General features: G+C 41.4%; 1 protein-coding gene across 1 annotated transcript in view; it reads right to left on the bottom strand.

Annotated features, from left to right (window-relative positions):
- Positions 1 to 1,037: 1,037 nt before the first annotated feature.
- fng (Fringe glycosyltransferase) overlaps positions 1,038 to 12,515 on the bottom strand; it is a 127,224-nt gene continuing 115,746 nt past the window's right edge. Inside the window, exons 7-9 of the mRNA XM_033486899.2 lie at positions 11,317 to 11,482; positions 6,843 to 6,928; positions 1,038 to 3,083 (exon numbers count right to left, since the gene is read on the bottom strand). Of these exons, the coding sequence (XP_033342790.1) occupies positions 3,026 to 3,083; positions 6,843 to 6,928; positions 11,317 to 11,482 (310 nt within the window). The 3' untranslated portion in view covers positions 1,038 to 3,025. The remainder of the gene's footprint in view (positions 3,084 to 6,842; positions 6,929 to 11,316; positions 11,483 to 12,515) is intronic.

Below are 12,515 nucleotides of genomic sequence, written 5' to 3'. Positions count from 1 at the left end.
CCGTGACCGATGGACGGCAAGCAGCCGGCAAACTCGATCGATACTTCTCTTCGTCGGCTTCTTTTCGCGGTTCTAAAAATATTTTACATCGTTTCTCATCGACGTAAAATTATGTTAAATCAAATCTGGATAGAGAATGGTAAAAAGCAACGACGCCAGGCGTTGAAGAACGATGACGACGAACGAGGAGAACAACTTTACCGACTTCGACCGCGGTTTCTCTCGAGTCGTTGTAGATGGAGGCAGTGGGCTTAAATTTCCGTTGAAATTCAAATATCGGTGATTTACACACAGCTAGATTACCACTTTACAATGTAAAGAAACACTTTACAATGTAACAAGAAAAATAATATAAATGATTAGAAGAAAGTGAGTAATTAGAAAAGTAATGTATATAATTTGAAGAAAATAAATAATAAGAAAAATGATATAAATGATTAGAGGAGAATGAGTAATTAGAAAAGTAATGCATATAATTAGAAGAAAATAAATACTTAGAAAAATAATGTATATAACTAGAAGAAACTAAATCATTCGAAAAATAATGCATATAATTAGAAGAAAATAAATCATTAGAAAAATAATGCATATCTTCTAGTCTTCGAGTAAATAAATTAATGAAAATATAGCAAATTCTCCCTAAATTGACTCTCAGATTATGCACAGAAAAATGAACAATTTGAAAAGAGAAGATACAATTATTCGAGCCTTGCGCCTCTTTCCGTCAACAACTATAAAACCGAGCCATAACTATAAAAACCAACTTATACACTTTATCAACTATAAAAATAATAATCGAACAATTGTATCTCCTCTTCTCAGATCGTCCATTTTAATGTACAATCTACGAGCATCGATCAGGGAGAAATTACTGCGTGCTGCTTCGACGTCTGCTGAAATAATTTTCTGAAATCAGGAGGAGTTAATTCGACACACTTGTTCGAACAGGAACAAAGGACGGCAATTTTCCAAACGGCCGGGAAACTGGTAGGTTTTCCACGGGACAATGGGAACAATCGGCCGGAAGTCGTCTCACGTCCGTAATATGGATATCGTATATTATATAAAACATCATTGTTAGAACGTACAATCGTAGATCGCTGGTCTCGCCGATTCCACTCGGCGAAATCCACCTTTTTCTCGCTCGTTTTTCCCGGCGTTTCACGCAACAGGTGTGTGTGTGCGCGCGCGTGTGTGTGTCGAGCCGTTCCCGTGGGATCCATCGCCGGGAAAGCAAACAATTAATTCGGCTGCTCGCCGCTAACTCGCGAGCAAATTTCGCTTCTCTCTCTCTCTCTCTTTCTTTCGCACTATTTCTCGCACTCTCTCTCGCTCTCTTTCTTTCAATATTGCACACTGATTCGATCGACAGAGCGCGGAGAACGGGAACAAACGGGGAACGCGGACAGAGTGGCTCGCAGAAAAACGGATCGGAAATCGAATTAGAGAATCACAGCTGCCCCCGGAGTCCCCCCTTCGTCAACCTCGTTACGCATAGAATTACGAACGTTTTCGGGGAAAACGTTTCTCCGGCGTTCGCTTCTTCCCCGTTTCGACGGCGAAACGGCCGCGCAGCCGAGAGGCCGGAACAAATTTCACCTCGAGTTCCATCGATCTCCTTGTTTTTTTTCCTCGCGCGAATACCAGAACCGCGAATCCACTCGCACTCGTTAAATATCACATTGTACGGCTTCCTCGCAAAAGAGACTAGCTTAGGGTAATTCACATCATTCACGGCGAGACCGTCGCCGAATGTTCCTCGCATCTCTATGGTACAATTGCATATCGCGACACCGTGTATCAATGTTCGCTCGTGTGCTCGCGCGGAGCCGCGCGAAGAACCGCGAAGCTCGCGCCGAATTTCGTCGCGGATCATTCTCTCCCCTCGCCGGGGAAACATTCTGTCCTCCGGGAATGTCTTCCGCGTGGAAATTATATTGCAACAATGTCGAACGCTCGGGAGACGCTTCTCTCTCTCTCTCTCTCTCTCTCTCTTTCCGAGCGAGCGGGACAAACGTTTCCGCGCCGCTTTTTCCGTTCGATTTCGAGCGAAACCGCCCGGCGCTCGAACAACGTTAGGCTAATCTGTTATGTACAAATACCGGCCGCTCTATCTCCCTATGTACAATCTGTATATTATACATGGTGTCCTGAAATTATGACATTTCCGGGAAGTGAGAGGTTCCTGAGGCGATTCGAAGCAACTTTTTCCTTTAGAAAAATTTTCTCCGAGGCTTCGTTTACGATTTATCAACGAAAGAACAATGACCAATCAGATGCGAGCTCGCTCGGCGTTAGACGGCCGAGCCAATGAGCGGAACTGGGCTGCGCGCGCTCGTTGACTGGACCGCCCAGCGCCAGACGAGCTCGCGTCCCATTGGTCGCTGTTTATTCGTTGATAACTCGTGAACGGTGCGTCGGGGAAAATTCTTGTAAAGGAGAAAGTTGCTTCGAATCGCCTCGGGAACCCCTCATTTCCTAGAGATGCCATAATTTTGGAATACCCTGCAATGTATGTATATATATATACCTTGAACTCTCGGCGGAAGGAAAAAACCTTCGCCGCAGTTTTTCCCTAACGACTGGTCCTCTATAAATACGGTCCGCGCGCGCGCGGACGAGAAAGCGGACCGCCGTGCAATCTTAATCGACGAATTAAAGCCTGTTGCCCCGTGATCCGCGAGACGGCAGGATCGATCGTAGGATCAGGATCGGTTAGATCCGCGGCTCGCGTGCGTCTCGTTCGAAACGAAAACGGGAGAAACGAGACGGACACCGCGGCGAAGCTCCCGCGCGGCATTCGCTCGCGAAACGTTCACGGAGCTGCCGTGTGCTGTACAAAATCAATGTACAAAACGTGACCGCGAACGGAATAACGAAACGCGAGGGACGCAGCAGAACGTCTGAATCACGCGGGGCTGGACGGCGAGGGGGCCGCCGCCTCGTGGATCGGGATCGATCGATCGTCGGCCCCGTTTCCTTCGTCTCCCCGTCATCGGCCGACGCTCGCTCGGACGGCTGCTCATCATCTGTGCGGACAATTGGCCACGTGGGGGAACAGATGGCAGTGGATCGACCTGAATCTGTAATCAGAAAATATCGACGCGACCGTGATCACAAACGAGCCTCGGGGCGTCTTTAAACTTTACGTTAGCATTACGTGGCTTGTGGCGGCGTTAGTTCGAGGAATTTGTGCGTGCGTGCGTCGTGCAGAGGAGTCTTAAATCGTGGGACTGGCAAGGTCCTTCAGAGGCGAGAAGAGAAATAAGGAGAAGTGATAGACGAACGAGGAAGAATAGAGATCATTGAAATAGGAGTAGAATGTGGGAATATTAGAACGTTTAAATAGTGTAATGTAAGAATGTTTGAACGTTGAAGCGTTGTAATGTAGACATATTGAAATATAAAAATGCTGGAATGTTGGAGTGTTGGAATGTTGGAATGCTGAAACGTAGAATGTTTTAACGTTGTAATGTTGTAATGTAGAAAAGAATGAACGTCGACATTCTGGAATATAGAAATACTGGAATATTGGAATGTTGAAATGTTGGAATGCTGAAATGTAGAATGTTAGAACTTGGAAATGATGGAATGTTGGAATGCTGAAATGTAGACTGTTAGAACTTGGAAATGTTGGAATGTTGGAACATTGGAAAGCTGAAATGTAGAATTTTGGAACTTGGAAATGATGGAACGTTGGAATGCTGAAATGTAGAATATTGGAACTTGGAAATGTAAAAATGTGTGAACATCGATATACTGAAATGTAGAAATGTTGGAATACTGAAATGTAGAATGTTTTAATGTTGTAGTATTTTAATGTAGAAGTGTTTGAACGTCGACATATTGAAATATAGAAATGCTGGAATGTTGGAATACTGAAATGCTGAGATGTTGAATGTTGAAACTTGGAAATGTTGGAATGTTGCAGTGTAGGAATGTTGGAACATTGAGATACTGTAATGTTGAAATATTGGAATGCTGAATGTAGTATGTTGAAACTTGGAAATGTTGGAGTGTTACAGTGTAGGAATTTTTGGAACATTGAGATACTATAATGTTGAAATATTGGAATGCTGAAATGTAGAACGTTGGAACTTGGAAATGTTGGAATATAGAAATATTTGAACACTGATATATTGAAAAATAGAAATGTTGGAAAGCTGAAATGTAAAATATCGTAATTTCTAAATGTCGCAACGTCTCGGTACACTAATACTGTAACGTTGAAATACCGTAAACCCAAAATACTGTGTACCCGAGAATAAAACAGTAAAAGCATTGGAACATTCGGCTAGAAAGACAGAACGTTCGAGAGCCGACGAAACATTGAAAATTGAAGCAAGAAAAAAGGTTATTGTCGCGATAAAATAGATGATACAGAATCGAAGCGAGCACGAGCTACATCTAATCCGAGGCATCTAAAACGCCAAGAGGATTCGATCCCGAAAGAGCCAATAGCGGAAAAGCAATTCCGTGGCGACCAACATCCCGAACTCCCGTCACGTGTTCCATCGGAGAAGAGAGTCCGACGCTCATAAAACTGCAACAACGCTCAAATATTTAACGAAGGAGAGTCTCATCGATAATTCCCGAAGAAGAAGCAGCTTTCTACTTCGCCGTGACGATGCGGCCAGCAACTTTTCCTCGTTGATAGTCATAGAAACTTCACTTATCTCTGTGGAATCGCGACAGAACGATTGGCGAGCGGATCTTTTCCAATGAACCAACCGGGATTCGAACTTTCTCGATGGATTCTGGAGACTGTGGATTTTGCATCTCGAGCACGTCCTTATAAAATTGCCACGATTTGTAAGTAGAATTTTTCCGCGAACGTTTAATTCGTTGGAGGATGGTCCGACCCTTGTTACGACGTTCGCATAATTTTTCTATAAAAGGTCGAGGATGACGAGCGTCCTAAAGTTAGAGCTAATAGAACTTCGATTAGCTCCGGAATGACTTTTCTTTGAAATCTTCAGATCATTTCTATGCGAAACGATTAAGAGAAGAGAATGATTTTCCAAAGTTGAAAATATACAGGGTATCCCAAAATTGCGGTATTTCCGGGAAATGAAGGGTTCCCGAGGTCATTCGAAGTAACTTTCTCCTTTACAAAAACTTTCTCCGAGGCGCCGTTAACGAGTTATTAACGAAAAACAGCGACCAATGAGAGGCGAGCTCGCCTAGCGCTAGGCGGCCTAGCCAATCGGCGGAACTGGGCTCCGACCGCTCCGCCTAGCGCCAGTCGAGCTCGCCCTCTCATTGGCCACTGTTTTTCGCGAATAACTCGTAAACGAAGCCGCGGATTGCATTTTCGCAAAGGAAAAAGTTACTTCAAATCACCTCGGGAATCCCTCATTTCCAGGAGACACCATAATTTTGGGAAAGCCTGTAGAACCTGTGGATCGAAATTAACGTAATCCAAAAATGACATTTCCGTGAAAAATTTGCTCACAGACAATAATGGAAAGGGAGATGTTCCCGGGGTGTTCAGCCGGCGGACAGAAAATTCTCGGAAAGGGGTCGCGCGAGCGTGCGCAACCGGTAATTAGAATAAAGACGATTAAAGCGGTGTTCGTTATTACCTCCCGACACCGTGGCTCTTCCGTCGGTTCTCTCCGCGCGTTACAGCAATCGCCGTCTATGTGTGCATCATCGTCTAGCCACACGGCTCGGCCAATTATACAAGCAATTGAAGCGTTTACGGAGGAACGCCGCGCGAGGGAAGACACGAAGCGGGTCAAAGAAACGGGAAAATGATACGAGAAACCTGACGAAGAACATGCCGGGGAGGACAGCGGGGGACGACGGGAGGGAGAAGTTATTCTGTTACGTGCGGCCGCTAATTACTCCTTTTATACCGCGGCCACGGCCGATTGTAAAACTGACGGATGGGTCCCGTGGGATTGAGGAAGTCCACGGACTTCTTCCACGAAGATCCCGCACCGTGGCCGATGCATCGTGCTCGCTCGTCTCGCAATCAGGAAAATGGAAATCGTGCTTCGAGCCCTACCGAAAGATTTCTACGACGATTAAGCATTTTTTCGGACATTGAAATTTTGCAGCATCTTTCTCGAGACTTTCCTCTTCTTGTATATTGTTTTAAATTAAATTTTTGTTTTAAATGTTTACTTAAGAGTTTACTCAAGAGCTTTAATCGCGTAGAGACTGCGGGTATTGTGCGCTTAAAGCGAAGATGATTTCTTGCCCCCTGAACCCTCGAACCCCTGAACCTTTATATTTACATTATGATACCTTTATCTACACAGTTAAAATCGTTGGAATTAATTAATGATTAAATTTCTTTGAACTGTTAGTCGGAATCACATTCGATTTCATTAAGAAAAAAAAAATTATTAATTGTCCCTCGATCGTCGATTTAATTAATAAACGAGTAAAGCCTTTCAATCGTCGACTTTTCGACGATTTATTCTTTTAATCGCGTTCATCGATCATTCGATCAAATTAAAACTTTTAACCGACCGACGTCCAACACCGATTCGTGGCACGCGTCGCCCCGAAAAATGCCAGGAAACGTATAAATTAGCAAGACTCCGTTAACGCTTCTACCTCAGTTTTCTTACCTCAGTTTTTACCTCGGTTTTACAACGAGCGATCTTTTCGTCGACCGAAAGAAGCTTCGTCCAATTTCGATTTGGATGAAATAAAGTACGAAAGTGAACGTTTGCATCGATGCAGCAACGCTGTTAAAATCTCGTACAGATTACCGGTTAGTAATTACTAATTAACTAATTGCTAATCGACAAAGCATCGAAAGGACAGCACAGATAGAAAAACAGAGCAGAGGAAAAATAGAGGATACGAATTCGCGTAACGCTCACCGTTTAGGATCCTCCTTCATGTCGAAGCCGTCGATCTCCAGGATGTTCCACTCGTCCCTGGGACCCTTCGAGTAGCTGAACGAGACCTGAAACGAGAAAAAGTAATCAGAACAGTTCGAACGAAACGAAAAGTTCGAAGGCAAACGGGAATCTCGAGCGAGACGATAACGATCGAACGAATACGCGTTCGGCACGATTCGAGTGCTTGTGCTGCGCCTATGCAATTTATTGCTACGCGGTTAAGCTTATGTCATCCGAATTGCCTTCGAATCGTGTCACGTGGCCTCCGAATTGTCGTCGAATCGTGTCTGTGGCCACCGAATTGTCATCGAATCGTGTCAAGTGGCCTACGAATTGCCTTTGAATCGTAGCAAGTGGCCTCCAAATTGCCTCCGAATTGTATTCGAATTGTCTTTGAGTCGTAGTCGTAGTAGTCGACTGAATAGCCTTCGAATTGCCTTCGAATTGCCTTCGAATTATCTTCGAATTATCTTCGAATTGCCTTCGAATTGCCTCCGAATTGCCTTCGAATTATCTTCGAATTGTCTTCGAATTATTTTCGAATTGCCTTCGAATCGTGTCAAGTGGCCTACGAATTGCCTTCGAATCGTAGCAAGTGGCCTCCAAATTGCCTCTGAATTGTATTCGAATTGTCTTTGAGTCGTAGTCGTAGTAGTCGACTGAATTGCCTTCGAATTGCCTTCGAATTGCCTATCTTCGAATTATCTTCGAATTGCCTTCGAATCGTGTCAAGTGGCCTACGAATTGCCTTCGAATCGTGTCAAGTGGTCTCCGAATTGCCTTCGAATCGTGTCAAGTGGTCTCCGAATTGCCTTCGAATCGTGTCAAAAAATAACTGATGCTCAGATTGTCCACAAAAATGGACAATTTGGGAAGAGGAGATACGATTATTCGATCCTTTCGGTTCATTTTTATAGTTACGAATTGTCAAGATTATGTCAAGGTTATGCAAGGCTCTTTTCTCTTCCAAAATTGTCAATTTTTGTTCACAATCTGAGCGTCAGTTAGGGAGACATTACCGTATATATCGAGCGAACGCGAGCAGATATTTCGTTCTTCGAGACGTCCTTCCCCACGCGGCTCGCGCGAAACGCGAGACAGGCCGAACGCGCGCGCGATCAAGTTCTGCCCACGACCGGAACGAAAATATTTGTTCAGCGAGCGTTATTCGCGATACGATCGCGTTCTCGGCCGATGGAAAATTTCGCTTTCGCGAGTCGCGTCAGCCGGTATATTTTATATCGTGTCCCCTTGATTCCGTGTACGTCTGTGTGTCCGTTTTCTCTCTTCGTCCGATCGGGCCCCCGAACAACGGAGAAAATAATTGCCCGGCAACATGTTAAGGATAAATTGCCTCCGATCGGGCTTACGATACCGACGTGACTCCGCGCGCTGTTCATTTTCTGCCCGAGATCCTGCGCGCACGCCCTTTTCCTCCTGCAAATTATCTCCTCGAGCTAGCGCGCATTTAATCTCGGCACGCCGTCACAGGGTTCGTTTTTAATCTGCCGCCGTCATTAGCAATAGTATCAGCGACCTCTTTCCGGAGCGTCTCGCGCGTCTGCCATTTTTTAAATGGATTCTTCTGGCGCACCTCTCTTCGATCACGATTCAACACGAGTCGATCGACATTTAATCGATTTCGCATTTTTTTTAGAGCTTGTATCGTAGCGTGAAAGAAGCTTCGTAACTTTTTAATAGTTATGTAATTTAATAATAATAATAAGTTATATTATAGCTTTATATAATAATAAGTTATGTTATAACTTTATATAATAATAAGTTATATTATAACTTTATATAATAATAAGTTATATTGTAACTTTATATAAAATAGTAAATTATATTATAACTTTATATAATAATAAGTTATATTATAGCTTTATATAATAATAAATCATATTATAACTTTATACAATAATAAGTTATATTATAACTTTATATAATAATAAGTTATATTATAGCTTTATATAATAATAAGTCATATTATAACTTTATACAATAATAAGTTATATTATAACTTTATATAATAATAAGTTATATTATAGCTTTATATAATAATAAGTCATATTATAACTTTATACAATAATAAGTTATATTATAACTTTATACAATAATAAGTTATATTATAGCTTTATATAATAATAAATCATATTATAACTTTATACAATAATAAGTTATATTATAACTTTATATAATAATAAGTTATATTATAGCTTTATATAATAATAAGTCATATTATAACTTTATACAATAATAAGTTATATTATAACTTTATATAATAATAAGTTATATTATAGCTTTATATAATAATAAGTCATATTATAACTTTATACAATAATAAGTTATATTATAACTTTATATAATAATAAGTTATATTATAGCTTTATATAATAATAAGTCATATTATAACTTTATACAATAATAAGTTATATTATAACTTTATATAATAATAAGTTATATTATAGCTTTATATAATAATAAGTCATATTATAACTTTATACAATAATAAGTTATATTATAACTTTATACAATAATAAGTTATATTATAGCTTTATATAATAATAAATCATATTATAACTCTATACAATAATAAGTTATATTATAACTTTTTAACATAATATATCTTTTATTTTATCTTTTATAATATACGATAAAAATTATTTCTGGCAATATACAAGTACATATACGTGGCAATCGAAATGCCAGTGTCTTTTGCTCTAAAATTCGCTAAAATTTAACCATATCGTTAAACTTGTCGCCTTCGATTTATCCGACGCATCAACGCTTCAACTTCGCCAGCATAATTTTCCGTCCATTCGTACAGCGAAACGATCGTTCGATGCCGAAGGAAATGCGATGCCATCGCGAAGGGGTGCGCGGGAGCGGCAGATGGAATCGCCGAGACAGCGCGTTGTTAATTAATAATTCCGACGCGATAGGATATATATCTAACGATATGGAGCGATAATGGCGGCACCTGGTGGCCGGTGGATCACGCGACCGTATAAAATAATGATCACCTGGTCTTCTTCATGAGTCAGTCGGGCCCGACGGCAATTCCCGAACAACGGACGCGAACGGCACGAATTAAATAATGGCCATTGTGTCCCGTGAAGGAAAGGCAGCCGCCCGGTGAATCACCGCGGAGATTATTCTATTACCCGCGATTAGACTTCACACTGCGACCCGTACGATCTTAATTCGACCCCTCCCTCCCCCTCTACTCCGCGGCGTAACCTCCGCCCCCTCTTGGTATAATTTTTTTTAATCCCTCGTACCGGATCAATTAATCATCGCTCGGAACACGGTCGAGATTGGAGCAAGTCGCCGCGAGATCGAGACGAACGACACCGGATTTCGAACAAGATTCGCGGAAATGTCGTCGGATTCTGGCGAGAGGTTGTGGCAAGGTCAACGTTATAATAATAATTTCCATGTATATAACTTTCGATTAATTTCCAATAGCTTCCGATTCATTAATATAACCTTGACGTAACCTTATAATAATAATAATTTCTATATATATAATTTCCCAATTAATTTTCAATGACTTTCCAATAGCTTCCAATTAATTTGCGATAATCTTCTATTAATTTTCAATAGCTTCCAATTAATTAATATAACCTTGACATAACCTTATAATAATAATTTCCATATATATAATTTCCCAATTAATTTTCAACCAATTTCCAATAGCTTCCAATTAATTTGCGATAATATCCAATTAGATATATATAATTTTCAATAGCTTCCAATTAATTAATATAACCTTGACATAACCTTATAATAATAATTTCCATATATATAATTTCCAATAGCTTCCAATTAATTAATATAACCTTGACATAAAACCTTATAATACTAATAATTTCCATATATATATATATATATATATATATATATATATATATATATATATATATAAATTCCAATTAATGTTCAATTAATTTCCAACTAATTTCCAATGATCCCCGATTAATTGCCTCTAATTCCCAATAATAACCCAACAGTAGAATATTCGCGCGTTCGACTGAAATTATTATTTGAACAAAAAAATAGTCGAGGCTCGTTTACACGCAGCGCTCGGTCGTTAGCCGAGTTCGATCGGATCATTGACCGTTAAGAGCCAGCCGCCGTTCACCAGCTCCCCTGAAATATTCTTGGACATCGATTTTTCTAAACACCGTTCAAACGTGCGTATATACGTATATACATGTATAATATGTACTTTCCACGTGGAAATCCACGTGGATCTTATCGCGGGACGATCGAACCTGGCTAAAACCCCGGTCGATTCAGCTGGGCAGCAAAAATTGGCGCGGCAATCGTTTCATCGGCTCCGATGAAACGGCGGAAAAAACGGAACGATGTCGCGTGACATCGGAGCACGGTGGTGCAGGTGTCGTTCGATAGATTGCGAAAGAGAGAAAGATCGTCGTCGTTTACCGACCTGTTCGGCGAACGTGTCCTTGTTGAGAAACTTCATCGGCTCCAGATGGGAATGGAACTGCTCGACGACCGTCAGCTGCTTCTTCAGTAGGTACTCGATAATATAGCCCATCGTCACGTCGTCGGGCAACCTAATTCTGTCGCCCACAGTGATGAACTTTCCGCCTCTGGAAGCACAAGCAAACAATCGGTTACACACGGGTCGTCGTCGCCGTCGACGAGCAACGTGCCCGGTTCCGCGGCCGCGAAGCCGCCGCGCGGCTTCTGTTCCGTCGATTCGCCGGCTGACAGGAAGCTGTCTGTCCAAACAAACTGCATAATTAAATCCGCTGAAATACGAGCGAAGCCGTTCGCACGCACGCATCATCCGTCTACGCATCATCGATCATCCGCGTTTCTCCAATCTATCCGCGCGCCGGTTTTTGCTAAACCGATCACCGTTTCGTTTCGGCCGATCGCCTCGATTTTACCTTCCGACGCATCCTCTCCCGGTGATCAGACGGTACGGTAATGTCTCTCTAATTGTCGCTCGGATTGTCCGTAAAAATGGACAATTTGGGAAGAGGAGATTCGATTATTCGAGCTTTACGATTCATTCTTATAGTTATAGAATTGTCAATAAGTATAAAAATGAGCTGCAAGCACTGAATAATAGTAACTCCTCTTCCCAAATTGTCCATTTTTGTGCACTGTACAGTAATGTCTCTCTAATTGACGCTCAGATTATCCATAAAAATTTGGACAATTTAGAAAGAGGAGATTCGATTATTCGAACTTTACGGTTCATTTTTATAGTTATAGAATTGTCAATAACTATAAAAACGAGCCGCAAGCATCGAATAATCGTAACTCCTCTCCCGAAATTGTCCATTTTGTGCACAATCTGAGCGTCAATTAGGGAGACATTAGGGAGACTTAATCGTGTTCAGAGACGATCGCGGGTTCGTGATAGGCAACGGCTTTAGAACAACGGATTATAGCGATTTTCCCGTTGAATAGTAATTGATAATTTCATATCAAATAAAATAATATAAATGATAATTTAAAATTGATAATTGATGGCATACAGGTAAGAGCAATCGCGGTTTTAACCCTTCGCGCTCGAGTGGTGATCCCGGGGGACCGTTGAAAACGTTGTATCATATTCCAAGATAATTTTAATATTGTCAGAGTTTAAATTAAAAGTATTGTTAATAGTGT

This window comes from Megalopta genalis, chromosome 2 (genome assembly GCF_051020955.1).
Source record: "Megalopta genalis isolate 19385.01 chromosome 2, iyMegGena1_principal, whole genome shotgun sequence".
NCBI lineage: Eukaryota > Metazoa > Arthropoda > Insecta > Hymenoptera > Halictidae > Megalopta > Megalopta genalis.
The sequence above is the reverse complement of the archived record's forward strand: the minus strand, read 5'-3'. Positions and strand labels throughout refer to the sequence as shown.